At 64.6% G+C, this 22,592-nt stretch overlaps 1 protein-coding gene across 2 annotated transcripts in view; it reads left to right on the top strand.

Annotated features, from left to right (window-relative positions):
• TOM1 (target of myb1 membrane trafficking protein) overlaps positions 1 to 21,943 on the top strand; it is a 38,692-nt gene extending 16,749 nt beyond the window's left edge. The window contains exons 2-16 of one of the 2 annotated variants that reach the window (XM_045826568.1): positions 207 to 291; positions 2,882 to 2,960; positions 3,915 to 4,064; positions 4,418 to 4,552; positions 4,678 to 4,824; positions 7,432 to 7,548; positions 9,715 to 9,848; positions 10,808 to 10,841; positions 11,210 to 11,303; positions 11,964 to 12,084; positions 15,827 to 15,902; positions 18,645 to 18,683; positions 19,995 to 20,054; positions 20,922 to 20,961; positions 21,066 to 21,943. In XM_045826568.1, the coding sequence (XP_045682524.1) occupies positions 207 to 291; positions 2,882 to 2,960; positions 3,915 to 4,064; positions 4,418 to 4,552; positions 4,678 to 4,824; positions 7,432 to 7,548; positions 9,715 to 9,848; positions 10,808 to 10,841; positions 11,210 to 11,303; positions 11,964 to 12,084; positions 15,827 to 15,902; positions 18,645 to 18,683; positions 19,995 to 20,054; positions 20,922 to 20,961; positions 21,066 to 21,220 (1,466 nt within the window). In that variant the 3' untranslated portion in view covers positions 21,221 to 21,943. The remainder of the gene's footprint in view (positions 1 to 206; positions 292 to 2,881; positions 2,961 to 3,914; positions 4,065 to 4,417; positions 4,553 to 4,677; positions 4,825 to 7,431; positions 7,549 to 9,714; positions 9,849 to 10,807; positions 10,842 to 11,209; positions 11,304 to 11,963; positions 12,085 to 15,826; positions 15,903 to 18,644; positions 18,684 to 19,994; positions 20,055 to 20,921; positions 20,962 to 21,065) is intronic. The other variant, XM_045826569.1, reaches the window with a different exon arrangement.
• The last annotated feature ends 649 nt before the right edge of the window (positions 21,944 to 22,592 follow it).

The following is a 22,592-nucleotide window of genomic DNA, read 5'->3' as shown; positions in this document are numbered from 1 at the left end:
GGCGGCTGATAGGAACTAAGTGATGTGGGCAGCATGGTTTACACAACTCCTGGCTCCTCTTCGGTGCCCAGAAAGCATCTGTTGTCCCCCCTCCCCTCCATCTCTTCCTGCCCTCCTCACCACCCCCCCCGCACTCCCACCCCAGTGTTTGAGTTTGTCCCCTGGGACCCGACATGCCTTGGTGACGGGCGATCCCTTCTCCTCAGAGAAAGCCACAGATGGCTCCCTGCAGAGCGAAGACTGGGCCCTCAACATGGAGATCTGCGACATCATCAACGAGACGGAGGAAGGGTAAGTCGGGGCACCAGTGGGACAGCCAAGCGTCACGCAGCCTGCACTCGGCCACACCCTGCCTCCTGCCGGAGAGCCCCCCCCCCCGCACCCCGGTCCCACCACCACTTCAGTACGCAGAGGCAGACCCCTCCGTGACCGCTGCTGCCAGAAGGGGTGCAGGGGGCATCTAAGCCCCACCCCCGGCAGGAACGTGGCATGTCAGAGCCGAGATCCCATCAGCCCCTCGTCAGGCGGGTGAGAGGCCCAGAGACGCCGCGTGTGCAGCTGGCCAGCAGGATCCTGGACACTGCCAGCCCACCCAGCCCCCCAGCAGCACCCCAGCCCACCGGCTCTCCCCAGGACCTCACCCAGGCAGCATCTTCCTAGGGCAGGGCCCGCTGGCAACTCAGACTTGGAAAGTGGCCCCAAGCACCTTTCTGCATCTTGAGAGCTGGCATGTGGGTGAAGGACGTCCGCTTTCTCAGGGACAAGGACAGACTTTCATGTCCTTAACTCGTGAAACCAGCGGCGAGGAGGGCGGGAGAGTGAGGCAGCGCTGAGGCGGCCCCGGCCGAGCACTGTCGGTGCCCTGCCACGCACCCAGGAGCCCTGCCAAGCCCACTGTGTGGGGGCAGCGTCCCGGTCCTGGCTCCTGGCCTCTGACAGCCGTGGCTGATCAGCTGTGTGACCTTGGGCAGGTCCTCTTACCTCTCTGGGTCTTTGTCCTCAAAGCAAAACTGTTTTCAGTCCCTCCAGCCATAAGCCCAAGGCCCCCCAGGGCCAGAGCAGGGGTGCCGTGCCCACTGTCCTTCTCGGGAAGAGTCGGGAGGCGTGTGGTGACCACCGCCAGAAGGAAGTGCAGCCGGGCAAGGCCTCTGTTCTGGGAAATCAGGATCAACCCTTAGAGCAGGGTCTCGTTTCCCCCTCCGTTTTTCACCGGGACCTGCACTTGTCCTGCGAGGGGTGCCCCTCGGCCAGGCTGTTCTCTGCAGAGGGGCAGGCTGGAAGCGGGCAGTGGGCAGGGACACCCAGCTTGGAGCCCAAGAGTCACTGTGGGCAATTGCGTCACCCAGTGAAGGCCAATCAGGAGAGCTGCTGGCCCCTTCCACTGTCCCCAGCGGTGCTCCGTGGGCTTGCCCCAGGGAGCCGGGAGGGGATACTCTGACCTGCATGGGGACTTGTAAGAGTGGGAGTGGGTGGTGGGCAGACAGCAGGGGCTTTGTGAACAGGGCTGAGTCGCTGCTGGGTCCTTGGAGAGGCAGGTCCCCATCCCCCTCGCAGACGCTGACAGGCCTAGGGCTGGGACACGTGTGTCGGTTTGAGCTCCTCCTCGGGTTCCAGGCACTTCACTGAGCACGGGGACCCAGCAGCGAGCCAGGCAGGCGGACTTTCGCCTCACTAAGCTTGTCATCTGCACTTGAGTCTCTTGTCCACTCCTCCATCAGGTGGTGGCCTCCTTGTCATCTACTTTGGGCCCCTAGCAGAGTGCTCGGCACGTAGTAGGCCCACAGCAATGGTGCACACACCAGGACATCTAATGCTGTGCCCTTCCCCTGGGCCCTCTGTAAGGAGTGGAGACAAGGCCCTTTGGAGCTGGAGTAGCCCAGCCGGTGGCGGAAACCAGCTGCCCCCAGGAAGGAGCCTGCCCCAGGGCACTGGGTGCACAACCTGCCTCACACTTCCGGGACAGGCCTCCCCATCAGCGTCCAGGGTCCCTCACCCCAAGTGTCCTCTTCGTCACAGCCCTGACAGGCCTCCACGGCTCTGTCCTCTCCTGGAGTCCACCCCCAGGAAGGCTCTCCTGCTGCCTCCTCTCATGCCGAGTGGCCCTGTCAGGGCTCTTGACTCTCCCGACTTGCCTCCAGGGGCCTGGTCCGGGCTCCTGCCTCTGTCCCCCCTCCATCCCCGCACCCACGGCTGGCCCACGGCTCGCCCCTCTAGTCCTTCTCACCTGGCTGTCACGCCACCGCCTCGGAGAAGCCATCCCTGGCCCTTCCCCACACCCGCTTGCTGTTACCACGGGACCCGCCGTTTCCCCAGCTGTCACCAGGGTCCTGGGCCATGTGGTCTTGTTCCCCAGGGTGTCCCCAGTACCCGGCAGGGGCCAGCACACGAGGATAGTTACCAGACTCGAGGGAAAGGGTAGACAGGCAGGGAGCTGGCCAGGGTGCGGCATGAGGACTCCGTGCCCGCAGCTGCTGGTTCTTGAACTTCAGTCTGCACGAGAAGCCCTTGGGGCATGGCAGTAAACATGCAGACCGCCTCGGGGTTTGGTTCAGGGGACCGAGAGCAGAGGCCCAGGGTTCTGCATTTTTAACAAACACTCTCCCCCGCAGTGCTCTGATGCAGGGGCCCCAGGACCACACCCTGGAAACTCCTGCCACCTACTCAAGACCTGCCAAGAGGATTTTGGTGGGACAGGCAGAGTATGGTGGGGTGGGATTAGAACCTGGACACACAGAAAACAGGGACAGGACCCAGGGAGGACTGTTACTGAGAGCCACCCCCACTTCCCAGAACCCCCTGACCTTAGGCAGGCAGCACCATGTCCAGTGTGGAGGCCACAGGCTTCAGCCCGTCCTTGTCCTTCCTCTGTCCCTCTGCTCAGCCCCAAAGACGCCTTTCGAGCGATAAAGAAGAGAATCGCGGGGAATAAGAACTTCCACGAGGTGATGCTGGCTCTCACAGTGAGTGTCCTGTCTGTCCATCTGTCCGTGGCAGGGCCCCGGTCCACTGGGGCGGTCTCCCAGGCCCAGCAGGACCCCCAGTCACCAAGGGGCTCCTCTTCCGAGGGCTGGGCGGGAAAGGTCCGTGGGCAAAGCACCATGCTAGCTACACTCTTGGCAGACACAGAGTGGCAAGAAAGGCCATTTGGAGAAGGTTCTCGCCAACCTTCTGGCTTGGGAGTCCACATCCCTCCAGAGCCGGCATTGGAGATTCCGGGCCAGAGGGCCTGCAGGTGACAGAGAAGCCCAGTGAGCCCACGCTTCTCGGGGGCAGGAAGCCTGGCAGGCCCAGTTGGCGCTTGGACGCCCCGCCTGAAAAATGAGCATAAAACTAATGCTGGTGGCTGAGGACAGTCCTTGCCCACAACAGCACAGGCCAGGCAGTGGGCACCCTGGCTGTCAGGGCGGGTCTGAGAGTGGAGTAGGGGCCCAGGGTCCTGCGTTGGGGTCATGAGGTCTGTGCCAGCCTGCCCCATGGCAGCATTGCATCCGGGAGAATCCAGGCACGCTGGAAGGCAAAGGCCACTCCTGCCGGGAACGGGAACAAGGAGCAGGCCGCGGGTTCACCACTTGACTGAATGTTCTCTTTGGGTTCCACCTGGAGAGCCACCTCCCCTCCAGACTGTTCAGCTGAGGAACAGCATGAGGACCGGGTGCTGTGGGCACTGAGGCCACGTAGCGAGGGGCCTCTGGCCAGCACACTGCCCCCTGCCCGCCCCTGCCCGCCCCCTGCCCTACTCGCCAGTGAACCAGCCCAAGCCCCAGCACCGACCTGCTCCTCCGAGTGCCAGGCCTCACCTCAGGAAGCCCCGTTCTCTCTCGGGCTGCCCTCTGGGACACGCACAGAGCGTGAGGGTGGGGCCCTGGGTGCTCCCTCCTTCTGACGGGGGCTGGCGGGCGCCTCCCGGCCTCCAGGTCTTGGAAACCTGTGTCAAGAACTGCGGGCACCGCTTCCACGTGCTGGTGGCCAGCCAGGACTTCGTGGAGGGTGTGCTGGTGAGGACCATCCTGCCCAAGAACAATCCACCCACCATTGTGCACGACAAGGTGCTCAACCTCATCCAGGTGAGTGCGGGGGTGGGCGGAGCGGCGTGGGGAGAGCTCAGTGCCAGCTTCCTCCCCTGAAGGAGCGCTGGGGCCCAGCCCGGGGAACGGAGCCCACGCCACTGCGGCCCTTCTCCTGCTGGCTTCACTCCGCTTCTCCTCTGGGGCCGCCTTGGCTGTCTGCTGGTCGGCCGTTCCGAGTGTGGGGAGACTTGCCAGCCGTGGGCCCTGCCGTGGAGGGGGCTGTCTGGGCGAAGCAGTGAAAGGCCCAGCAGTCAGGGACGGAACTGCTCCTCTCTGGGGGGCGGGGAGGGGGGCTTAAAGGGGCTTCAGCGAGCCGTGGTTACCGGTGACGTCCCCTTGTCCCCTCTCAGTCCTGGGCCGACGCGTTCCGCAGCTCGCCTGATTTGACAGGTGTCGTCGCCGTCTATGAGGACCTGCGGAGGAAGGGGCTGGAGTTTCCGATGACCGACCTGGACATGCTGTCGCCCATCCACACGCCCCAGAGGGTGAGGAGACCACGGGGCAGCAGTGGGGGGTAGAGGGGAGGCAGGAGGAGTCACCGCAAGGGGCTTCCGAGGCGACTTCCCCGGGGCCCTGACTGGCCCTGCTGATCCAGTCGTGTCCTCACTAGACCGTGTTCAGCTCGGAGACACCGGCAGGACAGAACTCTGTGAGCACCGACGCCAGCCACAGGGGGAACCCCAGCCAGCACACGGCTCCTCCGCCCACTCCCGTCGCACTCCCCAGCGACGCGCCCATCGCGCCAACCCCTGAGCAGGTAAACAAGCCTGGGTCGGGGCCTCGAGGGGCGGGGTGGCGGGCCTGCCCCCCCCACACACACGTGTCAGGGAGGACTCCCAGTCAGAGTGACAGTGGCTGCCCTGCTGCCTCTCCTGGGTCCTCACAGCAGCCCCACGGTGTGTTATTCTTCCTATCTGGGAGACGAGGCTCAGAGAGAGACAGTCACTTGCCCAGAGCCACATAGCTGCTCAGAGACAGAGCTGGGATCCAAGGTCAAGGCTGTCTGGCTCCAGGCAGGCTCCTGTACATTGACCGTCTCCCAAACTGTTCTCTGCAGAGCCCTTTGGGCAGCACCAGGGAGGGGGCGTGCCCAGCAGGCGGCACCTGCATCCACAGCAGCTCCGCTTCCTCAGTGTGGTTGGCTTATGTGCTCTCGTGAGGTTGCACTCGAGCAGAGGTTCCAGCTAAAAACCATTTTAAAACATGCATACAAAGAGTAATTTAAAAAACCTCTTGCATTGCATCCTTATGCTTCCCGTGAAACCCCAAGAAGATGTGAGGCGAGTGTAAGACTCCAGGGGGCGGGCCTGGGCCAGGCTTTCCCGGGGCCCTGGCCGGCTCTGAGAGACTGCCCTGCTCGGACGAGGTGTCCCACCGGCTCAGTGGGCCTCTGTCCCTCAGTTTCTTCTTCCTAAAGCTGCAGGCGAGGGGACCCGCCCGTTGGCCAGGAGCAGTTCGTGGCGTGCTGACGCGCTCTCCCTACGAGGGACACCCACCGCGGTGACCAGCCTTAGCCGGGTGCTCGGCCGTGTGGCTGTCGGGGTGTGGGTCAAGGTCTTGCACTGTCAGGGTGCCCACTTGGAGGTGTTTTGGAAACTTCAGACCCGTCACGTCAGCTAGGTGTAAACGCTCACCTGCCGAAAGCGCTGGTGAGAAGGACAGAGGTCTCGGGTGGAAACAAGTGAAACCTGACTTTCCCGAGTGCGCCCGCTGACCTCGGGTGCCATGTCCAGCCCGGCAAACCGCCTCCCACACCCTCACCTGTTTGAAGAGAAACTGCTGTACTGTGCTACCTTATAAAATCACCTCCAGAGTTACAGGTATTGCTAGAGTAGTTTTCTTAACTGGACAAATAAACAAAGATATATAAAACTTACAACATCACCCTGTGAGTCAACATTTATCTTACCTGGTTATGATGTTAAACCGATTGGCCTGCAGTCCAGCATCCGTGGAGATTAAGACTCTGTTCCCATCTAGTGCGAGAAGGCTCTCCCGAAACAGAACTGAGTCGTCTCTGTTTAACTTCAGAGTCCCCTGCCGTCCCCTGGGACACGTGCAGACTCTGAGACACTCCGTGATGTAACCCTCAGGCTCACTGTAATTGGGTCCCTTCTGACCAGAACGTGCTGGGTTTGTGATCAGTGGTTTTTCCACTCCCTCATACCAAGACTGTTCACTAAATAGGCCAAATGTATCCAGTGTTCTTCGGGTTTGGAAGGTGTCGGCGCACCGTAGTGGGTGCGCCGCCTGTGTCTGCACTCCATGTCTTCCTCTGTAAAGGCTGGGCTAACGGTAGGGCCTGGCGAGACGGTGGTCAGGCTTAACCAGCCGTGGTGCTCAACGCTGGGCACTCCATCGGTGGTCAGTAGAAGACAGCGGCTGTCACAGGCGTCGTGCATTTCGATGGTGGCCCCCAGATTCTGGAATCAGCTAGGTCACCCGACTTAGAACATGCGGGCATTTCCCAGGATGTCAGCCCCTCGATGCCAGACCCGTGAGGAGTTCCGTGATCAAAGGGTCCTCCCACCAAAGTAGTTTTGGAGCTGGAGCTGCCATGCCGATCCCCTCACAGCCATCCGCAGTGTCCTCGGCGTTCCTGAGGGGACTCACGCCCCACAGGGCCCCACGCGTCCGACACCGGAGCTTTCTGCGGACTCACCCATGGGAGAGCCTGTGCGACTCGGCTCTCAGCGATGCCCCAAGCCAAGCCAAGACCGAGGACCCTTTGGGGGTCACTGAAAGCCTGCTAGTGTCCCTTGAACAAGTGCTAAGTTATCCCTCCAGCAAGGTCTGAGTCTGAGTGTCCTGCTCACAGTAGGGGTGGCCTGTGACCCATCCTCTGAAGAGCCTGGGACACCAGCATAGAGCGGAAACGACAAACAGGCCAGGAGCGAGACAGAAATCCTGTCATCGCAGAGAAGAGCGAGGAGAACCCCGCCACCTGGGGAGGGAAGCAGGCCTGCCGGCTCTGCCGGCTCTGCCGGCTCTGCCCTCTCCCTGGCGGGGCTGCCCTCCAGGGCCTTGTTAGCTCCCGCGGGCCCTGGAGACGCCAGAGCCTTCCCGCCGTGCTCTGGTGCGTTCACCCTCCGCTGCTTTCTGCCGGCCGCTCCTTGCACCGGGCTCCCCAGTTTGGAGATGGTGACGGTCAGTAGAGCCTCCGTGAGGGGGCCAGTGGGGCAGGGGCAAGCCCCCGCCGGGCCCTTAGTGCAGGCCTGTGCCCTGGGAGCTGACAGAGGGTGCCCACCGGCAGGCCAGCCCCTCTGGGCACCGCGCCCGGGGCTGGAGGCGCCAGGCTCTGTCCTCATGAGCGGCATTGGCTTCGGACCCCCGGCCCCTCTCACCGGCCCACGGTGTGTTTCAGATCGGGAAGCTGCGCAGCGAGCTGGAGATGGTGAGTGGGAATGTGCGGGTGATGTCGGAGATGCTGACGGAGCTGGTGCCCACCCAGGCGGAGCCTGCAGACCTGGAGCTGCTGCAGGTGAGCGCACACCTGCCCCCAGGTGCCTTCTTGCTGCTTTCACCGCGCACACTCCTTCCCCACCCACGCTTACTCTGAACTCCTTGGTCACCGTGGGGGATGGCAACACCAGGGACTTCGGACTCCATCAGATGGGGATTCAGAGTGGCCCCTCTGCCTCGGTCTCCTCACCTGTGAGATTGCTGCAGGAACAGCCTTCATGGTGCAAACCCAATGTGAGAGTTTCGTAAGCTTCTGCCTGCCCCGGGCCCAGTTCCGGGGCCATTAAATGGTGCTGAGAAAAAGCTGCTGGTGAGATTCCCAGCTCTCAGAACATGCACTTGGCCGGCAGGCGAGAGAGAGCAGCGCCGGCCTCGAGATGAGAGCGCGGCTGGTCTCGGGAGCCGAGGCAGGCGGGAGCTGTGGGCTGTCGCTCCTGTGTGTCACGCGATATTCCCACAGCCCCGTCCCCAGCTGGCGAGGGCGGGGGGCACTGGGCCAGAGGGAGCTGGGTGTGGGAGAAGGCCCCTTCCCCATAGAGGTCAGTTCACAGAGGCGCCAAGAAAGCTGGGGGGGGAGGCCCTGGAGGGATGTGGTGCTTGGTGTGATTGTCTCATTTCAGGTCTCCCTCCCACTAGGCCTCACCCTCCTTCGGGTCAGGGCTGCGTCGGGCCCATCCCTGTGTCCCTGTGTCTTACCGAGCTGCCCCGTGCACTTGCTCTGGGGTCCTTCCCTTCGGGGGGCAGGGAGGACAGTCAGAGTCTGGGCGTGGGAAGCACACGTGCCCGTGAGGACCGTGAGGGTGTATGACAGAGGCTTGAGTGAGTGCGGGAGCAGCAGGGTGCTCTTAACCTTCCGTGTCCCCGGCCAGGGCCGGAGGGTGTGAGTGACTGCTGGAGGGGGCGGACTGGCTGACGCACGGACGGCTCACCTGCACCGAGCTCTTCCCACGTGCTGGGCCCTGATATGGACGCTGGATAGGCATTCACTTAATCGTTACCCCCTTCCAGGAGGCAGGGACTCTTATCCCCATGTTCCCGGGCAGCAGACGGAGGCAGAGGGGTCATGTGATGTGCCCTGGGTCACATGGCTGGTGAGCAGCAGAGCTGGGATTTGAACCCAGTGGCCTGGCTCCAGCTGCTGCTCTTGAGAAGACAAGGAAGTGGGAACAAAGCCCTGAGTGTGGTTGGTCGTGGGAGGAGGAGAGGGGAGACCCACCAGCTATTGAAAGTCTCGCTAAAAGCAGATAAGGAAATCCCTGGAGGAGAAGGCCTGACCCAGGAGCAGGCGGGTAACAGGGTCCAAAATCAATACTGGGGCAGCATCGAGTCCCGGTGACACCTCCAGGAGAAGAGGGCGGGGTGTGGCCACAGGCACCTGCCCGCCAGGTGGCGGGCACCTGAACAAAGAAACACTCAGTCCTGCAAATGAAATATTTATAACGCTGTGGCTTTTCATGTCCCTCTCCTTCCCAGTCATGTTTGAATATGTAATGCTTACTGATTAAAGGTCAGGCTGGGCCGTGGCAACTGGACGAGTGCAGCGTGGGGCCCTGGCACGGAAAAGGGGCGCCGGTGGGGAGACTGGGGGGGCCCCGAGCGGACCCCGTGGTTGAGCTGACGGCACTGTGCCCGTGGCAGCGTCCTCGTCTTGACAAACGCCAAACTGGAGAGGCCGGGTGAGGGGTTTTGGGACCTCTCTGCATTGTCCTGGCGACTCTTCTGTAAACCTAAAATCGTTCCAAAACAAAAGTATTTTCAAAAAATAAGTCAGTGAGAATCATGAGACGAGAACTCAGGATCGGGGTTTGCGGGTGATAGTTGGAGTCATCTGGTTCATTTTGACGTTTTGGTTTAAAAGCAAAGACCGTGCGCCCCGAGGAGCTGCTGGGGCCCCCAGCCCCAGCTTCCCAGCCGAGCGAAGGCTGAGGCTGGGGCGTCCTATGAAGCCTGCGCAAAGCCAGGTTCTACCAGTGACAGCCTGCAGCGTGTCAGTTCAACGTTAGAACACTGGGAAGGGCGATTCGGAGGCTCACTCGTAGAACCCCTGAAGCTGTTCTGTGCAGCTTGAGCTGCGGCCTGGAAACCCCTCGGTGCTCCAAGGCACCCAGAGGCCGGAGCCCACCCACTGGAGATGGCCTCCCCCAGGGCCCAGCGGCCACAGCTGTCTCGCTCGCTTCCTCGGCAGGAGCTCAACCGGACGTGCCGCGCCATGCAGCAGCGGGTGCTGGAGCTCATCCCCCGGATCACCAACGAGCAGCTGACGGAGGAGCTGCTCATCGTCAACGACAATCTCAACAACGTGTTCCTGCGCCACGAACGGTAGCCCGCCCCACCCTCTCCCTGTGCGCCCCACACTCCTGCTCTCCCCACACTGCTGGCTGGCCGTCGCCTCCCTCTCACCTGCGCACGTGTGTCCCTGCGCCCAGCCCAGGGGCGGCAGCGGTGCTGGCTGTGAGCACGGCCCGCAGCCAGGCAGGCCTGCACTGCCCTTGCTCCCTCCACCGCTGCCTGGCCCTGGGGCCTGGGCCCGCTTGACTTAATTAGGGCTCTTTGACTACAAGCCACTTAAATAGTTTCTGGCTGAGTTAAACAGGAAAAGAATCGATGAGATGAATAGCTTCTGTTAAATGCATAGCTTTAGAATCCAAAGAAGAGCGAAGCAGCGAGGCCTCCCAACGGAACAGGGAGGACAGCTCCTAGGGCTGCTCGGGGGTCTCTGGGGCAGCAACTCCTGGACCTCGTCCCCAGGGTGTCACTGCCCGTACATGGGTGCTTGTGTCGGTCTGTTCAGGGGTCAGATCCCCAAGGGGAGCTCTGGCTCAGCTCCGTTGTGCCCGCCGGTGGGGGGACAAGGGGGCCCTTGATGGCAGCCCCGCCAGGACCCTGGGAAGTGGGGGAGAGCAGGTCCCCGGGGAAGCACTCGGGGGCCCTGACAGAAGAACGGAGAAGGGGTGCTGGGTCTGCAGAAACGGCGTCCCCCACACTCCCCCGTCTCTGTAACACGGGGCTCCTGTTCGCTTGTCTAATGCTGATTGTGACTGGTGGCCACACACTGGACAGTCCAAACTGGGACACCTCTGCAAGTGACAGAAGGGCCTGTTAATAGTTCCCTGGGGACATCGTGGGGTGTCAGCCGGGTCTGCGCAGCACAAGCAGGCCGTGTCGTCACCCTGACCGCCTGCTGCATGGTCAGGCCCTGGGGGCGCCAGAGCTCTGCCTGCGCCGTGCCGAGGGCCCTCCCAGTCTGTCTCCCTGACTCGGCTCCCTCCGTCTCGTAGGTTCGAGCGGATCCGAACCGGCCAGACCGCCAAGGTAAACTGCCTCCTTCCTGCGACTGGATCAGGGCCTTGTCACCAGGGAGAAGGGCTGTGCTCACCTCCCCCGCACCCCCGTGCCCTGGACGGGAGGTGCCTCCGTGTCTAGGCCCCTGAAACAGTCCCCTTCGGACTTGGTATGTCCCTGTTCCTTTAAGGCCCTGCCACCAGCTGATGCCCAAGGGCCTTCCCACCCTCCCAGAGGGCGCAGCAGAGCTAGAGGCCAAGGGGAGACAGAAAAACTCCTAAGTCATAGCTGCCCGGGCCCTGGTGTGTGGCAGCTCCTCGGGCAGGGGCCCGTGTTTCGAGCAGAGGGGACCGAGGCTCCAGGCAGAGAGATGACAGCGGCCTCTCCCTCCCCCCCAGGCTCCAAGTGAGGCCGAAACGGCAGCTGACCTCATTGACATGGGCCCTGACCCGGCAGCCAACGGCAGCCTCTCGTCCCAGCTGGCGGGAATGAGTAAGTGCGCGGCCCCCCTGCAGCTCTGGGGGTGCCGCCCCTGACACGGTCGCAGCCGGCGCACCCCCAGCAGAATGTCAGCCCAGCCCTCGCCTCACCGGGGCCCCGACCTCGGCGCAAGGACAAAGCCCGTGGGACTCGCCCCCACCAGCTCCCGGACGGCCGAGCCCGCTCAGTCTCAGAAATCCCACTGCCCTGAGGCTGCCCCTCCACACTGAGTTCTCCGTGGCCCGAGTCATCTGGGTGTGCTTGGGCAAGTCCCTTGAGCACCCTGTGTCCCTCTTCCTTCCTCTGGAATGGCAGGAACGGGCCCTTCCTCCCAGGCCGTCGTGAGGACGGAGCAAGCTTGGGGTGAACCCGGCTTAGGCCAGTGCCGGGCCCAGAGCGCGCTCCTGGCACGTGCTAGCAGCCGCTGCGGTCAGTTTTAACGTTACTGACGGCCTGCTTCGTGCCAGGCCCTAGGAAGCCGTTTTGAGAGAAGTGACTACCCACAGCCCCTCGGCCGGCAGGTGGCCTGCCCTGTCCGTACATCCCGTCCTGTCTCACCCCCGTTTGAGCTGCTTATCCAGAGCCCGCCCTGGGCCTGGCAGGCGGCAGCTTGGCCACGGCGTGTAAAAGGACAGGCGGGCAGAGTCTCACGTGGCCCCTCTGTCCCTGCAGACCTGGGCTCCGGCAGCGTGAGAGCTGGCCTGCAGTCTCTGGAGACCTCCGGCCGGCTGGAGGACGAGTTTGACATGTTTGCGCTGACACGGGGCAGCTCACTGGCTGAGCAGCGGAAAGAGTGAGTGGCCGGGCCCCACCCTGGCCCTCTACAGTCCGGGGCGCTCCCTGCCAGAGAAGAGTCTCTGTCCAGGTCCCCAAACCCCCCCCATGCAGGGTGGGCACACCCCGTGGACAAGCACACAGGCCCCTGCCCGTCCCCTCAGGATGGCGGAGTTCCTTCCCCCCAAGTCAGTCCCACGTGGCCCAGAGAGCCCGGTGGCAGAGCTGTGTGGGGGGAGGACTGCCTGTAGGTTGATGACCAGCTGTGTGCCAGAACCTTACATAAGCTGATCAGAGGAGGAAACTGAGGTACAGAGGGCCTGGGTCCTTTGCCCTGGCTCAGGCAGCTACACGGCTTCCTAGGGTGGGAGCCTGCGTCTGTCTGGGGCAAGGAGAGTCTCCAGCCCGGCTCAGGTCCCCACCGCACTGTACACGGTGCACCAAGCCCCTGGGGCCGGCAGGGAGGCTCCCGAGGGGCCCTCAGGAGCTTGCGCAGTCAATTCTGTCGTTCCCTACTCCCTGTTGCCCCCTCAGGTCTGCCCGCTCCGCCCCAGAGCTGGGCTTCCATCCTCCCGTGCGGACTGTCTGTTTCCAGGGAGATGCTTTCAGCCGTCAGGGCCCCTGGCCAGCCCCTGGCCTCCACTTCCCGTGACGCACTGTCTGCAGGCGCGTCTGGGAAGCAGAGTGCCAAGGCTGGTGTAGGACCCCGAGTCTGAGCCGGGGCTCTCCACAATGGACAGCCGAGAAAAGCTCTGGATTAAGGAGCCTTCCTAGTAGCCCCTCCAACTCCCCAGTGGTGATTCTGGTGCCTTTGGAGACTGTTGGCGGGCCCCCAGAGGGCCCAGGCACACCCTCTCCACAGTGGCACATCCAGGGGTAGCCCGCGTGGGTCTGTGGGGCTGCCCACAGCCCTGCCCACTGGCCTGAGACAGCTCTGGGAAAAGGAGGGCTGATGAGCCTTTGTTGTTCGGGCAGAATCTATAGTCCCAAGCCCAGGTGCCCTGGGACCAGCAGCCCACGGTTGCCATGGAGTTAGGAACGCTGTGAGGCTGCTGTGCAGATGGAAGCTAATGAGTCCGGTGGGACCTAACAGCCAGGAGGGTGACCGCCCCCCCGTAGGCCTGGCAGGTGGCACACTGGCCACATCAGAGAGCCCCTGGCACCTGGCCCAGCTCGCCGGCCTGGCTGAGGTTTGCTGTTAAACCGAAGCAGGGCCCTGAGGGCCGGAGAAGAGCACACCCGGAACATTCTCTCCGGGGCCTGCAGCCTCTGGGAGAGACGTGCACACGGCCCACTGCCGTGCGGTGCGGAGTGCTGCCCTGGAGGGAGGCCCCAGGCACTGCGGCCTGGACAGCAGGGCGAGGACATCGGGATGGCCACTCCAGGCCATGGGAACAGCGTGTGCAGAGGCGCAGAGGCAGGCGAGAGCGTGCGAGCCAGGGGCAGAGCAGACGGTCCAACACAACGTCATGTACCTTCTCAGGCCACGGGTTCTCCGCGGGACCCCAGGGCTGGCCTCCACCCCCGAGGGAAGTGCCCTGCAGGGGGCAGGAATGTGCCCTAATTTGGCGTTCCTTTTCCTCTGTCCTCCTGCCTGGCCTCCTCCGTGTTGGTCCAGCTGGATCTCCAGCCCTGGTCACCTGACTGCCCTTGGGCCTCCTCACCTTGTGCTGTTCTGTTTACCTGGGTATCTGGCCCACGCCTCCTCTAAACTCTGCCAGCTCTGCCTCCACCCGCCAGAAAGCCAGCTCCTTGTCGGGCCTGCGTTTCTGCTCCAGCCCTGACCACAGCTGGCGTGGTCATGCCCCCACCCCCCACCTGACCTCCCCAGGTCCTCCCCAGCCCTTCCACTCACGGCGCCAAGGAGAGCGACGGGCACATCCGGGTGAGCCAGCCAGGGCTGCCTTAGCCGGGCTTTGCTGGAGGCAGGACGGCTCTTCCTCAGCTTCTTCCACCTCATCGTTCTGAGGGCACGCCCCACTTCCTCCCACGCCACTGTGTCACCCTGAGTGGCCCGGGTCCAGCCCCTGGCCAGCAGTCTTCCCGGGACCATCGGAGGAGCAGCCCTCCCTCCTGTGCTGGACAGGCGTGGGACCACAGACGCCTGGCCCAGGTCTGCAGCCCCGTCTGGGCCATGTGGTCGTCCTGTGCTGGGTCCACTGGGCCCTCCACTGCTGCAGGCCTGGCCCCTGGGGATGGCTGCGCTTCGGCCTGCAGGCCGTGCAGGTGTGAGTGTGAAGAGATGGAGGCAGGTGATGAGTGCAGTTAGGGAAGAACACACAGTTCAAGGGAAGGGAAGCATCCGCGTCTGTGTGTTCCCAGACATGCCCTTTTCTGCCTGTGCCCACAAGGCACCTGCTGCGTCTTGGGCGCAGGGACAGCAGATGGCTGCCTCCACACCCTGAGCGAGCAGCCCCTCCCTGGGTCAGGGGGCATTGCACAATTTTTGGCATCGCTTCCGCCCCGCCACTGCCCGGAGCTCGCTGCCCAGCGTTAGCCAGGGGTGCTGAGCTCCTCTCAGGAAGGGCATGAGCACACTGCCCACCCCCCAGCTTCAGGCTGCTCCAGCAAGGCCCTCAGATTGTCCCCAGCCTGTTTGTCATGAACAGGTGCCGCGCGCCCAGGGGTAAACTAGCTGGTGACCGCACTCTTCGGGCTGGCTGCCCATCCCGTGGGAGCGAGGGGGCGGCAGCGCTCTTCAGAGCAGCTGCATGGGAATTTGGGGTGGGGGGCTTATTCAGGAGGCCCCTCGAAGTACCAGCCTGCCCCATCCCCAGGAGGGCAGGTGGGCATTGCCGGAATTAAGTGTGACAGGGTCCCCATTTCCAAAGCCTGGAGCTGGTGCTGCCTCGGCCTCAGCAGTGTAGGGTGCTCCCCCGGCCCACACCCACCCATACCTGGAGGAAGACCCCTCCTCTCTACCTGTGCAGGGATTTCCCTTTGTAGCTGGGGCGCTGGGGCTCGCTGCTTCCCCACAGTGCCGGACTGGCCCAGTGCTGCGGTCTCACTTCCTCTCTGCCAGGGGTTCAGAGCGGGGTAACAGCATCAGGGCTGTGTCCCCAGGATGTCCCCTGCCTCCCCTGGATGGCCCCTCTGTAGCAGCCAGGGGACACAGCCAGGCCCCCTCGCTAGCCCAGATTTTCTCCCACTCCTGGTGTATTCACTCGTTCCTGCCAAGACTCCACCTCCAGTCCAGCAGACACCTCCTTCCCTGCCCGCATCTGCCCGGGAGCTGCCGCGTCGGCCCCTCCCTCCCAGCCCCTCACCACAGCGCACCCTGTGCTGCCGGCCTCGGGGGGAATGGGGGGATGGCAGGGACGGCCACCTGGGGAGCCAGCAGCCTGCCCGGGACCCGTTCAGGAGGGTCTGGAGGTAGGAATTCCCCATGAGTGTGGGCTCACTGGCCCTATGTCTCATCCCTGGAGTTTGGCCAAATCCGTGATGGCCGTTGGTGGTCTTGTCCTGGCTTTGGCCAGCCACACCCTCCCCGACTCCTCCAGCTGTGATGCTGCCGGCCATGCAGCCCAACCTGGGTCCCATTCCCAGAGGCAGCAGCTGGGGCCCTTCCCAGGCAGGCCTGCAGGTCGGAAGCCTCCCTGGGGTTCTCCCTGGGGTCCGAGCCAGCCGTTCCCCAGCACGACCCAGATCCACGCAGGGTGTGGGTCCAGCTCACCCCTGCCCATCTCCCTCCATCCCACACCAGCCAGCATGCCCGGTGCAGCAAGAGCAGTGTCTAACGGCGGTGGTGGCCTCTGTTTCAGGGTAAAATACGAAGACCCCCAAGCTACGGATGGCCTGGCTGGAGCCCTGGATGCCCGGCAGCAAAGCACCGGAGCGGTGAGCAGAGGGTCCAGGGGGAGGCAGGGAATGCTAGCCCCCGTGTCCCCCCCTGTGCCCGGCACTGGATTGGCACGCCCGCCACCCGGTCCTCATTTGGTTGTCCTCTGGGCCCTCTGTAGCTAGTGTGTGTTCCCCTCTCACCGCTGAGGAAACTTGGTCATCAGCCCAAGGTCACACTGCGAGAAGGTTAGAGCAAAGCCTCAGGCCTGAGTCTGAGACAGAGCTGCAGTCTGGCAGCCTGGGTCCTCCCCCCAGTGCCACCTCACCAGCTGTGTGTCCTGGGGCAGATGACGGCCTTCCTGACTCAGTGTCTGCATCTGTATGCCGGAGCTTACATGTGCCCACATGATTGATGAGGATGCAATGGGGGGGGGGGTGCGTATTTAAGGTGCTGGGCACGGCCTGAGAGCCCAGCCAGTGTTCTGGCTCGCCGCCTCTCTGGAGACCTGCTGTTTGCAGGAGTGCGGACAGAGGGGGACCAGGGAACGGAACTAGAGCTGCGGCGTCTGCCGCTGCGGCCCCTGCCGCTGCGGCCCCTCCCAGCCCGTCAGTCTTGCGTGTCCTCCCAGCTGCCTGCCTGCCTTTCCACCCTGCGACCACAGGGAGGCACCCTGGGCACCATCTTTGTGCCATTGAACTGCCGAGTCTGTACTGAGTGACAGCCAAGTGCCGGCACTGAGCGCGCACTGTGGGTGACCCCTTCCCCCTGGCAGGAACTCCCAGCACACCTCTCATGCCTCTGGGTTTGTTTCCGATGTGGCCTGGGCTGTGACAGTTTCTGCCCCAGTAAGTGGACAGAGTTGCTCCTGGGGAGGTGTCAGAGACGGCAGGACCCGGGGTTGGGAGAGGCAGGGTCCGCGATGCGGCCGGCGGAGGAGAGGGTTGGTAGCAGCACGGGGCTTCTGAGGCCGGGGTGGGGCCAGCTGGTGGGGGCGAAGCCTGCGTGCCCGCGGGGCCCAGCAGGCCTGGGGGCCGCCGGGAGGAGTGTGGGGCTCGTTCCGCGTGAGGGGGAAGCAGTGGGCAGTCTCGAGCAGAGCGGGGCGTCCACCTGGCCTCCGTGTCAGAAGGAGCCGGCGTGGGAGCTGGGAGATCCCGGCCTGCTGCGGGGAGGGGGAGTCCTGGCCAGTTCCCAGAGACGCCCCCGGCATCTCAGGAGTCGCTCCCACGGCAGCGCAGGGCCCGCCCCGGCCAGCCCAGCGAGGCAGTCGGGGGGAGGGGCCCCCCGAGCGTGTCGTGTGGCCCGTCACCACGCGGAGCCCATCCCTGCGCTGTGTGAGCAGTCGCCCATCGAGCCTGCGCTCCGGGCCAGGCTCTATGCTGAGCTCTCTGCACCCCCGTACCGGTCACCACACGGACCCTCAGGGTGTGTCATTGTGTCGTTGTCCCCTTCCACGGGGAGACACTGAGCCCCAGAGGGAGCCGGCAGCCGTGACATCCTTAGCATGGTCCCGGCGCACAGTGAAGTGTCTGCTCTCCATACACCGCTGGGTGGTTTTCCCACTTACAGCCAGAGCACCAGGACTTGGAGCTGTGAGGGAACATGCCCGGGCCCTCACACCTGTCCGTCCGTCTGGCTCCAGAGCCCACGGTGTGACAAGGACCCAGAGGGCCCACGGAACGCAAGCGCCCCTACCCAGCCTTCCTGTCCGAAGGCCGGCCTCCTGGCTCCGGGTGTCACGAGTTGGGCACTCCAGGGGCCTGCTGGAAGCGCTTCTCTCTCGGGCCCCTGGCTTCCCCTGGGCAGGGGCTCCGGCCACAGCCCGGCGGGCGGGCAGCCGTCCCAGCCAACCCCTTCCTGTGGCGGACGAGGGAGCTGCAGCCCAGAGACAGGCGTCACTTGCCCAGGGGGCACAGCAACTCGGGGCACACCGAGAACTGGAACCTGGGTCTCCTGGCCCCGGCACCTCCTTGCAGTTGGGCACCAGACGGAAAGCCGTCTACTTGCAGAAAAGCAAAAACTGGTCAGTGAAGGCTCACTCTCCTCTGATAACCTGAGAGGTTTAAGCCACTTCCACCAGACCAGGGTATGACTTTCTCAAAACCAGGTCAGTAAAACACCTGCTCCCAAGGTGTTTAAGTCTGGCTGGTGGGAAGGCTTTCTCCCACTGAACCACCAGAACGTGATTTCGAGCCACCAAGTACGGAGTGGGAGCAAGTGCCGGCTGTGTGGCAACCAGTGTTTGCCCCCACCCAAGTCCACACGTCCCCTGGCGTGTGGATGTGTATGCCAGGCCTGTGTGGGGTCTGTCCAGGGTGGGGAGGCGGGACCCGGTTCCCTCTCGCACCAGTCGGTCTGGGACCCAAGGAGCCCCCGCCTGCCATGTGTAAACAGGAGGGGACGGGGGGACCAGTGCATCCATGCCTGAGAGGCCCGTCCGGACCCCCCGAAACCCAACCACCTGTCCCGGGGCTGCCCCCCGGGGTCATTGTGGAGCGGGTGGGAGCGCTTCTCCCTGCCCATTCAGGGTTCCGGCGGCCCAGGGCCTTGTGGTTCACTCCCAGCGAGACACCCTCTGCGGCCCCCTGTCCCCTTTAGCCCGCCACCACACCCCCCACACACCCGCACAAGCGAGCACGCTCACCACACGTGCGTGCGCGCACACACACACACACACACACACAGGCCTCCTGAGGGGGCAGCAGGCCTGCGGGCCTGCAAGCACGTCTCTGTCAGAGAAGCCCCCAGCACGCCGTGGCCCGGGCCCTCCCGCCTCCCTCAGAGTGACCCTCTCTCACCAGATGGGAGGCAGCAGAGAGAAGAGCCTCAGTGACTGGATGGTGAGACCAGGCGCGGGGAGGAGGGGCTGTCGCTGGCAGGGGCCCCGCTCTGGTGGTGCCCTCAGAGGGAGCAGGACCGCAGCCCCAGAGGAGAGCAAGGGCACCCCGAGAGCCTGGACAGCCAACCCGGCACTCGGCGTGGTCCTGCTCCCTCCCCTGCTGCTTCCGTGGCCCCTGGCATCCCCTCTGGCGGCTGGAGGCGATGGGGGCTTGCCTGGCTCTGGGCGGAGCGCCAGCGGACAGCGGCGTGGGAGAGGGAGCTGGTGTGGGCAGCCCAGAGCTCTTGCTGCTGCCGCTGGTGCCGCTGGGACGGTGGCTCCCGCCTCCTGTCTGGGCTTCCTGCTGCCCACTCGGGGCCTCAGGTGCTGGAGAGGCAGCTTGGGGACCCAGTGGGCCTGGTGGGAGACAGACTCTCCCGCTTTCCCAGAGCGGCCCGCTGGCGACTCTGAGCGCTCCTGCGGGTCTGCTCTGGCGGGCCCTGCACCAGGCTCGTCATGGTCATCGTCCCTCATGGTCATCCTCCCACATGACCCTCACAGCCACCCGGACGGCAGGTGCTGCCATTACCCTCTGTCACCAGGGGCGGTGTGAGGGTCAGAGGAGTGAGGGAACCTGCCCACAGTCACGCTGGACTGGGGCGCTGAGCCAGACTCCAGGCTCTGGCTCCACAGTCTGCCCAGAACCTCCAGGCAGGTCCTCCCATTGAGGAGCGCTCGGGGGAGGAAGCCCACGGGCCCTGGTCCAGCCCGCAGCCCCAGCCCCTGTGCGGGGGCCTGCGTGGCAAAGCCGCGTCTCTGTGACCCAGAGAGAAGTGTCCTCGCGCGGAGCTTCCGCCCCCCTGAGTCCACCAGCCTGGCCTCTTCTGGTCTCAGCACCATTCCCCGCTTCGGCCCTCCCGCCCTGAACTCGGTGGACACGCAGGGAGCAGAACCCGGCAGCCCCCTGCGCACGGTCATGCCCCCAGCCCACCCCCGGTGGCCGTCCCCTCTCTGGGCTGCGTCTTCCGTCAGGTGCCCCTGAGCCCCTGGGCTCAGCCTCTCCCTGGGCCTGGCCCTTCCCCTGCAGCCTGCAGCCTCACCCACACCCTCGGTGCGTGGGAGCTGGGTGTCCGTGCTCCCCTGGGGGCCTTGCTGCAGCTGGTAGGGGCCCCCTCGCTGGCCCACAGGCAGAGCCGAGGGTCCCAGGCAGCCGGGCAGGGGCTCTCCTGGAGGGGATGCCAGGATCTCAGCCCCCGAGGGGCACGGCAGGTCCGACCGGCCCCAGGTCGTCAGTGAGAAGGCTCAGGGCCTCACTCTGCTCCCGTCCTCCCAGATCCCCGTCACCCAGGCCTGCCTCATGGAGGACATCGAGCAGTGGCTGTCCACTGACGTGGTGAGTCGGGGCCCGCCCAGACTGCCCCCAACAGGGCCCCGTCTGTCTCACAAGGAAGTGACTGGTCACGGGGGCGGGTGGACAGCTAGTGGGTGACAAAGGGAGCGTTACTGTGGGACACCTGAGCAGCTGGAAGTGTCCCCTCTCCTGCCAGCCACCCACCTCCTCCGGGCACCGCACCCCTCGAAGCTGCTGGCGCTGACCCGAGGGGCCGAGGCAGCGCCCATTTTACAGATCGGGAGACAGATGAGCAGCTGAGAGGGGCGCCGTGTCCAGGAGGAGGTTGCGGGGGAGGTCCAAGCAGTCCCCCCGCCCCCCAGTAAGTTCCCTCCCCAGCATCTGCCGCCCCGCTCTCTGGGGGCCAAGAACCACGTGCCTGGGCCCTGCCAGGCCCAGAGGCCGCCTTCCTTCTGCAAGCCGCCGAGACCACGTTTCTGCCCGAAGCCAGGCGAGGAGGGTCCATCTGTTCTGTCTGCAGCGGAGACCCACCCCTCCCCAGCCCCCAGCCTGAGCGAGCCTGGCTTCCGTCTCTGGGTGTGGGCCTTCCCCAGCATAGGGGCGTGTCCGTCCGCCCCCCAGACACAGGGAAGGACAGGAAGTAGCATTCACTGAGGACCCCCGGCACCACACCCTGTGCTTGGTGCGCTGCCCGTGCTGGTCCCTCCCAGCTCCCCACCAACCCCGCGGGCCAGGCTCGGAAAAGGCAGCTGAGGCCCACGGCCCGGCAGCTGAGAGGAGGTCCAGGTCCTTGGCCGGCAGGCCTGAGTCTGGGTCACTCTGGTTCCGCAAGCTGGGCCCTGCCCCGCCCTGCCCTACCTAGCCCTGCTCCACCTCACCCCTGACCTCTGCCTCCTTCTGCCTTCTCAGGGGAATGACGTGGAAGAGCCCAAGGGCGTCACCAGCGAAGGTAGGAGGCCCCAGCCCTGGCCACCTGCCCGTGCCCCCCCCCACCCTGCTCACACCCCGCTCAGGCCTCGGAGCCCACCCCCTGCCCCTCCCTTGTTTCTCTAGAATTTGACAAGTTCCTGGAAGAACGGGCCAAAGTGGCTGACCGGTTGCCCAACCTCTCCAGTCCCACCGCCGAGGGGCCCCCGGGGCCCCGTCCCGGCAGCGCCCCTCGAAAGAAGACGCAGGAGAAGGACGACGACATGCTGTTTGCCTTATGAGTGGGGGCTGGCAGCCTGCAGCCCGGACCCCGCCGCTCCCACACCCCTTGGCCGGGGCCTCTGTCCCTCCTTCAGTGTTAAGGCTGCTTTGGGGGTAGCTTGTTACCCCCTTTTCTCCTCCTCGAGGCTGGGCCGTGCTGTTTGGGGGCGTGGGAAGGCAGCAGATGAACCGGGGGACGGGTCAGTTCTTCACTGGGGTCCTGGCCACCCCCACCTCCTTTCCCCGCCCCAGCCAACTGCTCTGACTTAGCTGAGACCTGGGTGGCCTGGGACAGACAGGCTGGCTGCTTGGTGGCCTCTCCTTGCCCTGGGTGACCCCATCCCTGGACCCGTCCCCAGGGGGCCCTCTTCAGAGCCCGCGCTGCCGGCCGGAAGCTGGGAACGGAAGCCTCTGGTGCAGCCTTTGGTCCCTTCCCCAGCCCCTGCCCCTCATGGGGCCGGAAGGCTCTGGCCTGCTGTCGAGGGCTGGGGACGCGGCCCTCCTCGGGGCTGCACACCGTCTGGTGGGAAGTGCGCGGCGGGGCCGGGGTGCCCCAGCCCCAGGCCGCAGGGGCGGCTGCGGGGCCTGCCCGGAGCACCTGTGGCCCATAGTCTCCTCCACTGCCTTCCCCCACCTTCCTCTTCCTGCCGGGCACGGGCCACCCACCTGTTGGTTGACCCTCTTGTACTGGGAGAGGTGCCTTTATAATATCCCCCATTAAAGGTAGAAAATCACCCTGCGAATGGCGTTCAGCCTCCAAGTGGGGAGCGGCTTCTTGGTGTCACCAGCGGCTGGGACAGCCTGAGCACTCTGGGCCGGGGTCAGCCAGGGGGTGGCATCTGCAGGTGGTACGGGAGGAGCAGTGGGCCTGGGCCCCCAGCCACACCGCAGCAGGTGCAGGCACCTCACACAGCAGCTCAGCTACCATTTGCCCCGTTGCCATCCCTCTGAGGGACACCCCCTTGTGCTCAGGGCACCTTCTCACTGCTGCCGCGCCTGTGGCGGGGCAGCAGCCACAGGCAGGAGCACGGTGTCGTCGGTGTGGGGGGCTGTTCCTGCAGGAAGCAGACGGTGTCCCTGCTGAGTCCAGGTGCCAGGCACGGGAGGCTCTGCGAGCTCACGGGACCGTCACAACAGCCCCGGGCAAAGCAGAGTCACCACCTCGTCTCACTGCGGCTGCGATGGTCACGTGAGCCACCCAGCTCAGCAGGAGCACAGGTGTGGTTGTTTGTCCTGTGCTGGGCCCCTCCTCATGCCTCAGTGCCAGGTGACGACCTCACTTGTCAGGTGACGACACCGGGGCACTTCGCATGACTCGGCACACAGCCCAAGGAGCCAGGTCAGCCCGGGCGCAGGGCACCGGTTCTTATCTCGGTCCCGGCGGCCAGCGGG

The sequence above is a fragment of the Phyllostomus hastatus genome, unplaced genomic scaffold, assembly GCF_019186645.2.
Source record: "Phyllostomus hastatus isolate PE091 unplaced genomic scaffold, TTU_PhHast_1.1 phas_scaffold_755, whole genome shotgun sequence".
Classification (NCBI taxonomy): domain Eukaryota; kingdom Metazoa; phylum Chordata; class Mammalia; order Chiroptera; family Phyllostomidae; genus Phyllostomus; species Phyllostomus hastatus.
The sequence above is the reverse complement of the archived record's forward strand: the minus strand, read 5'-3'. Positions and strand labels throughout refer to the sequence as shown.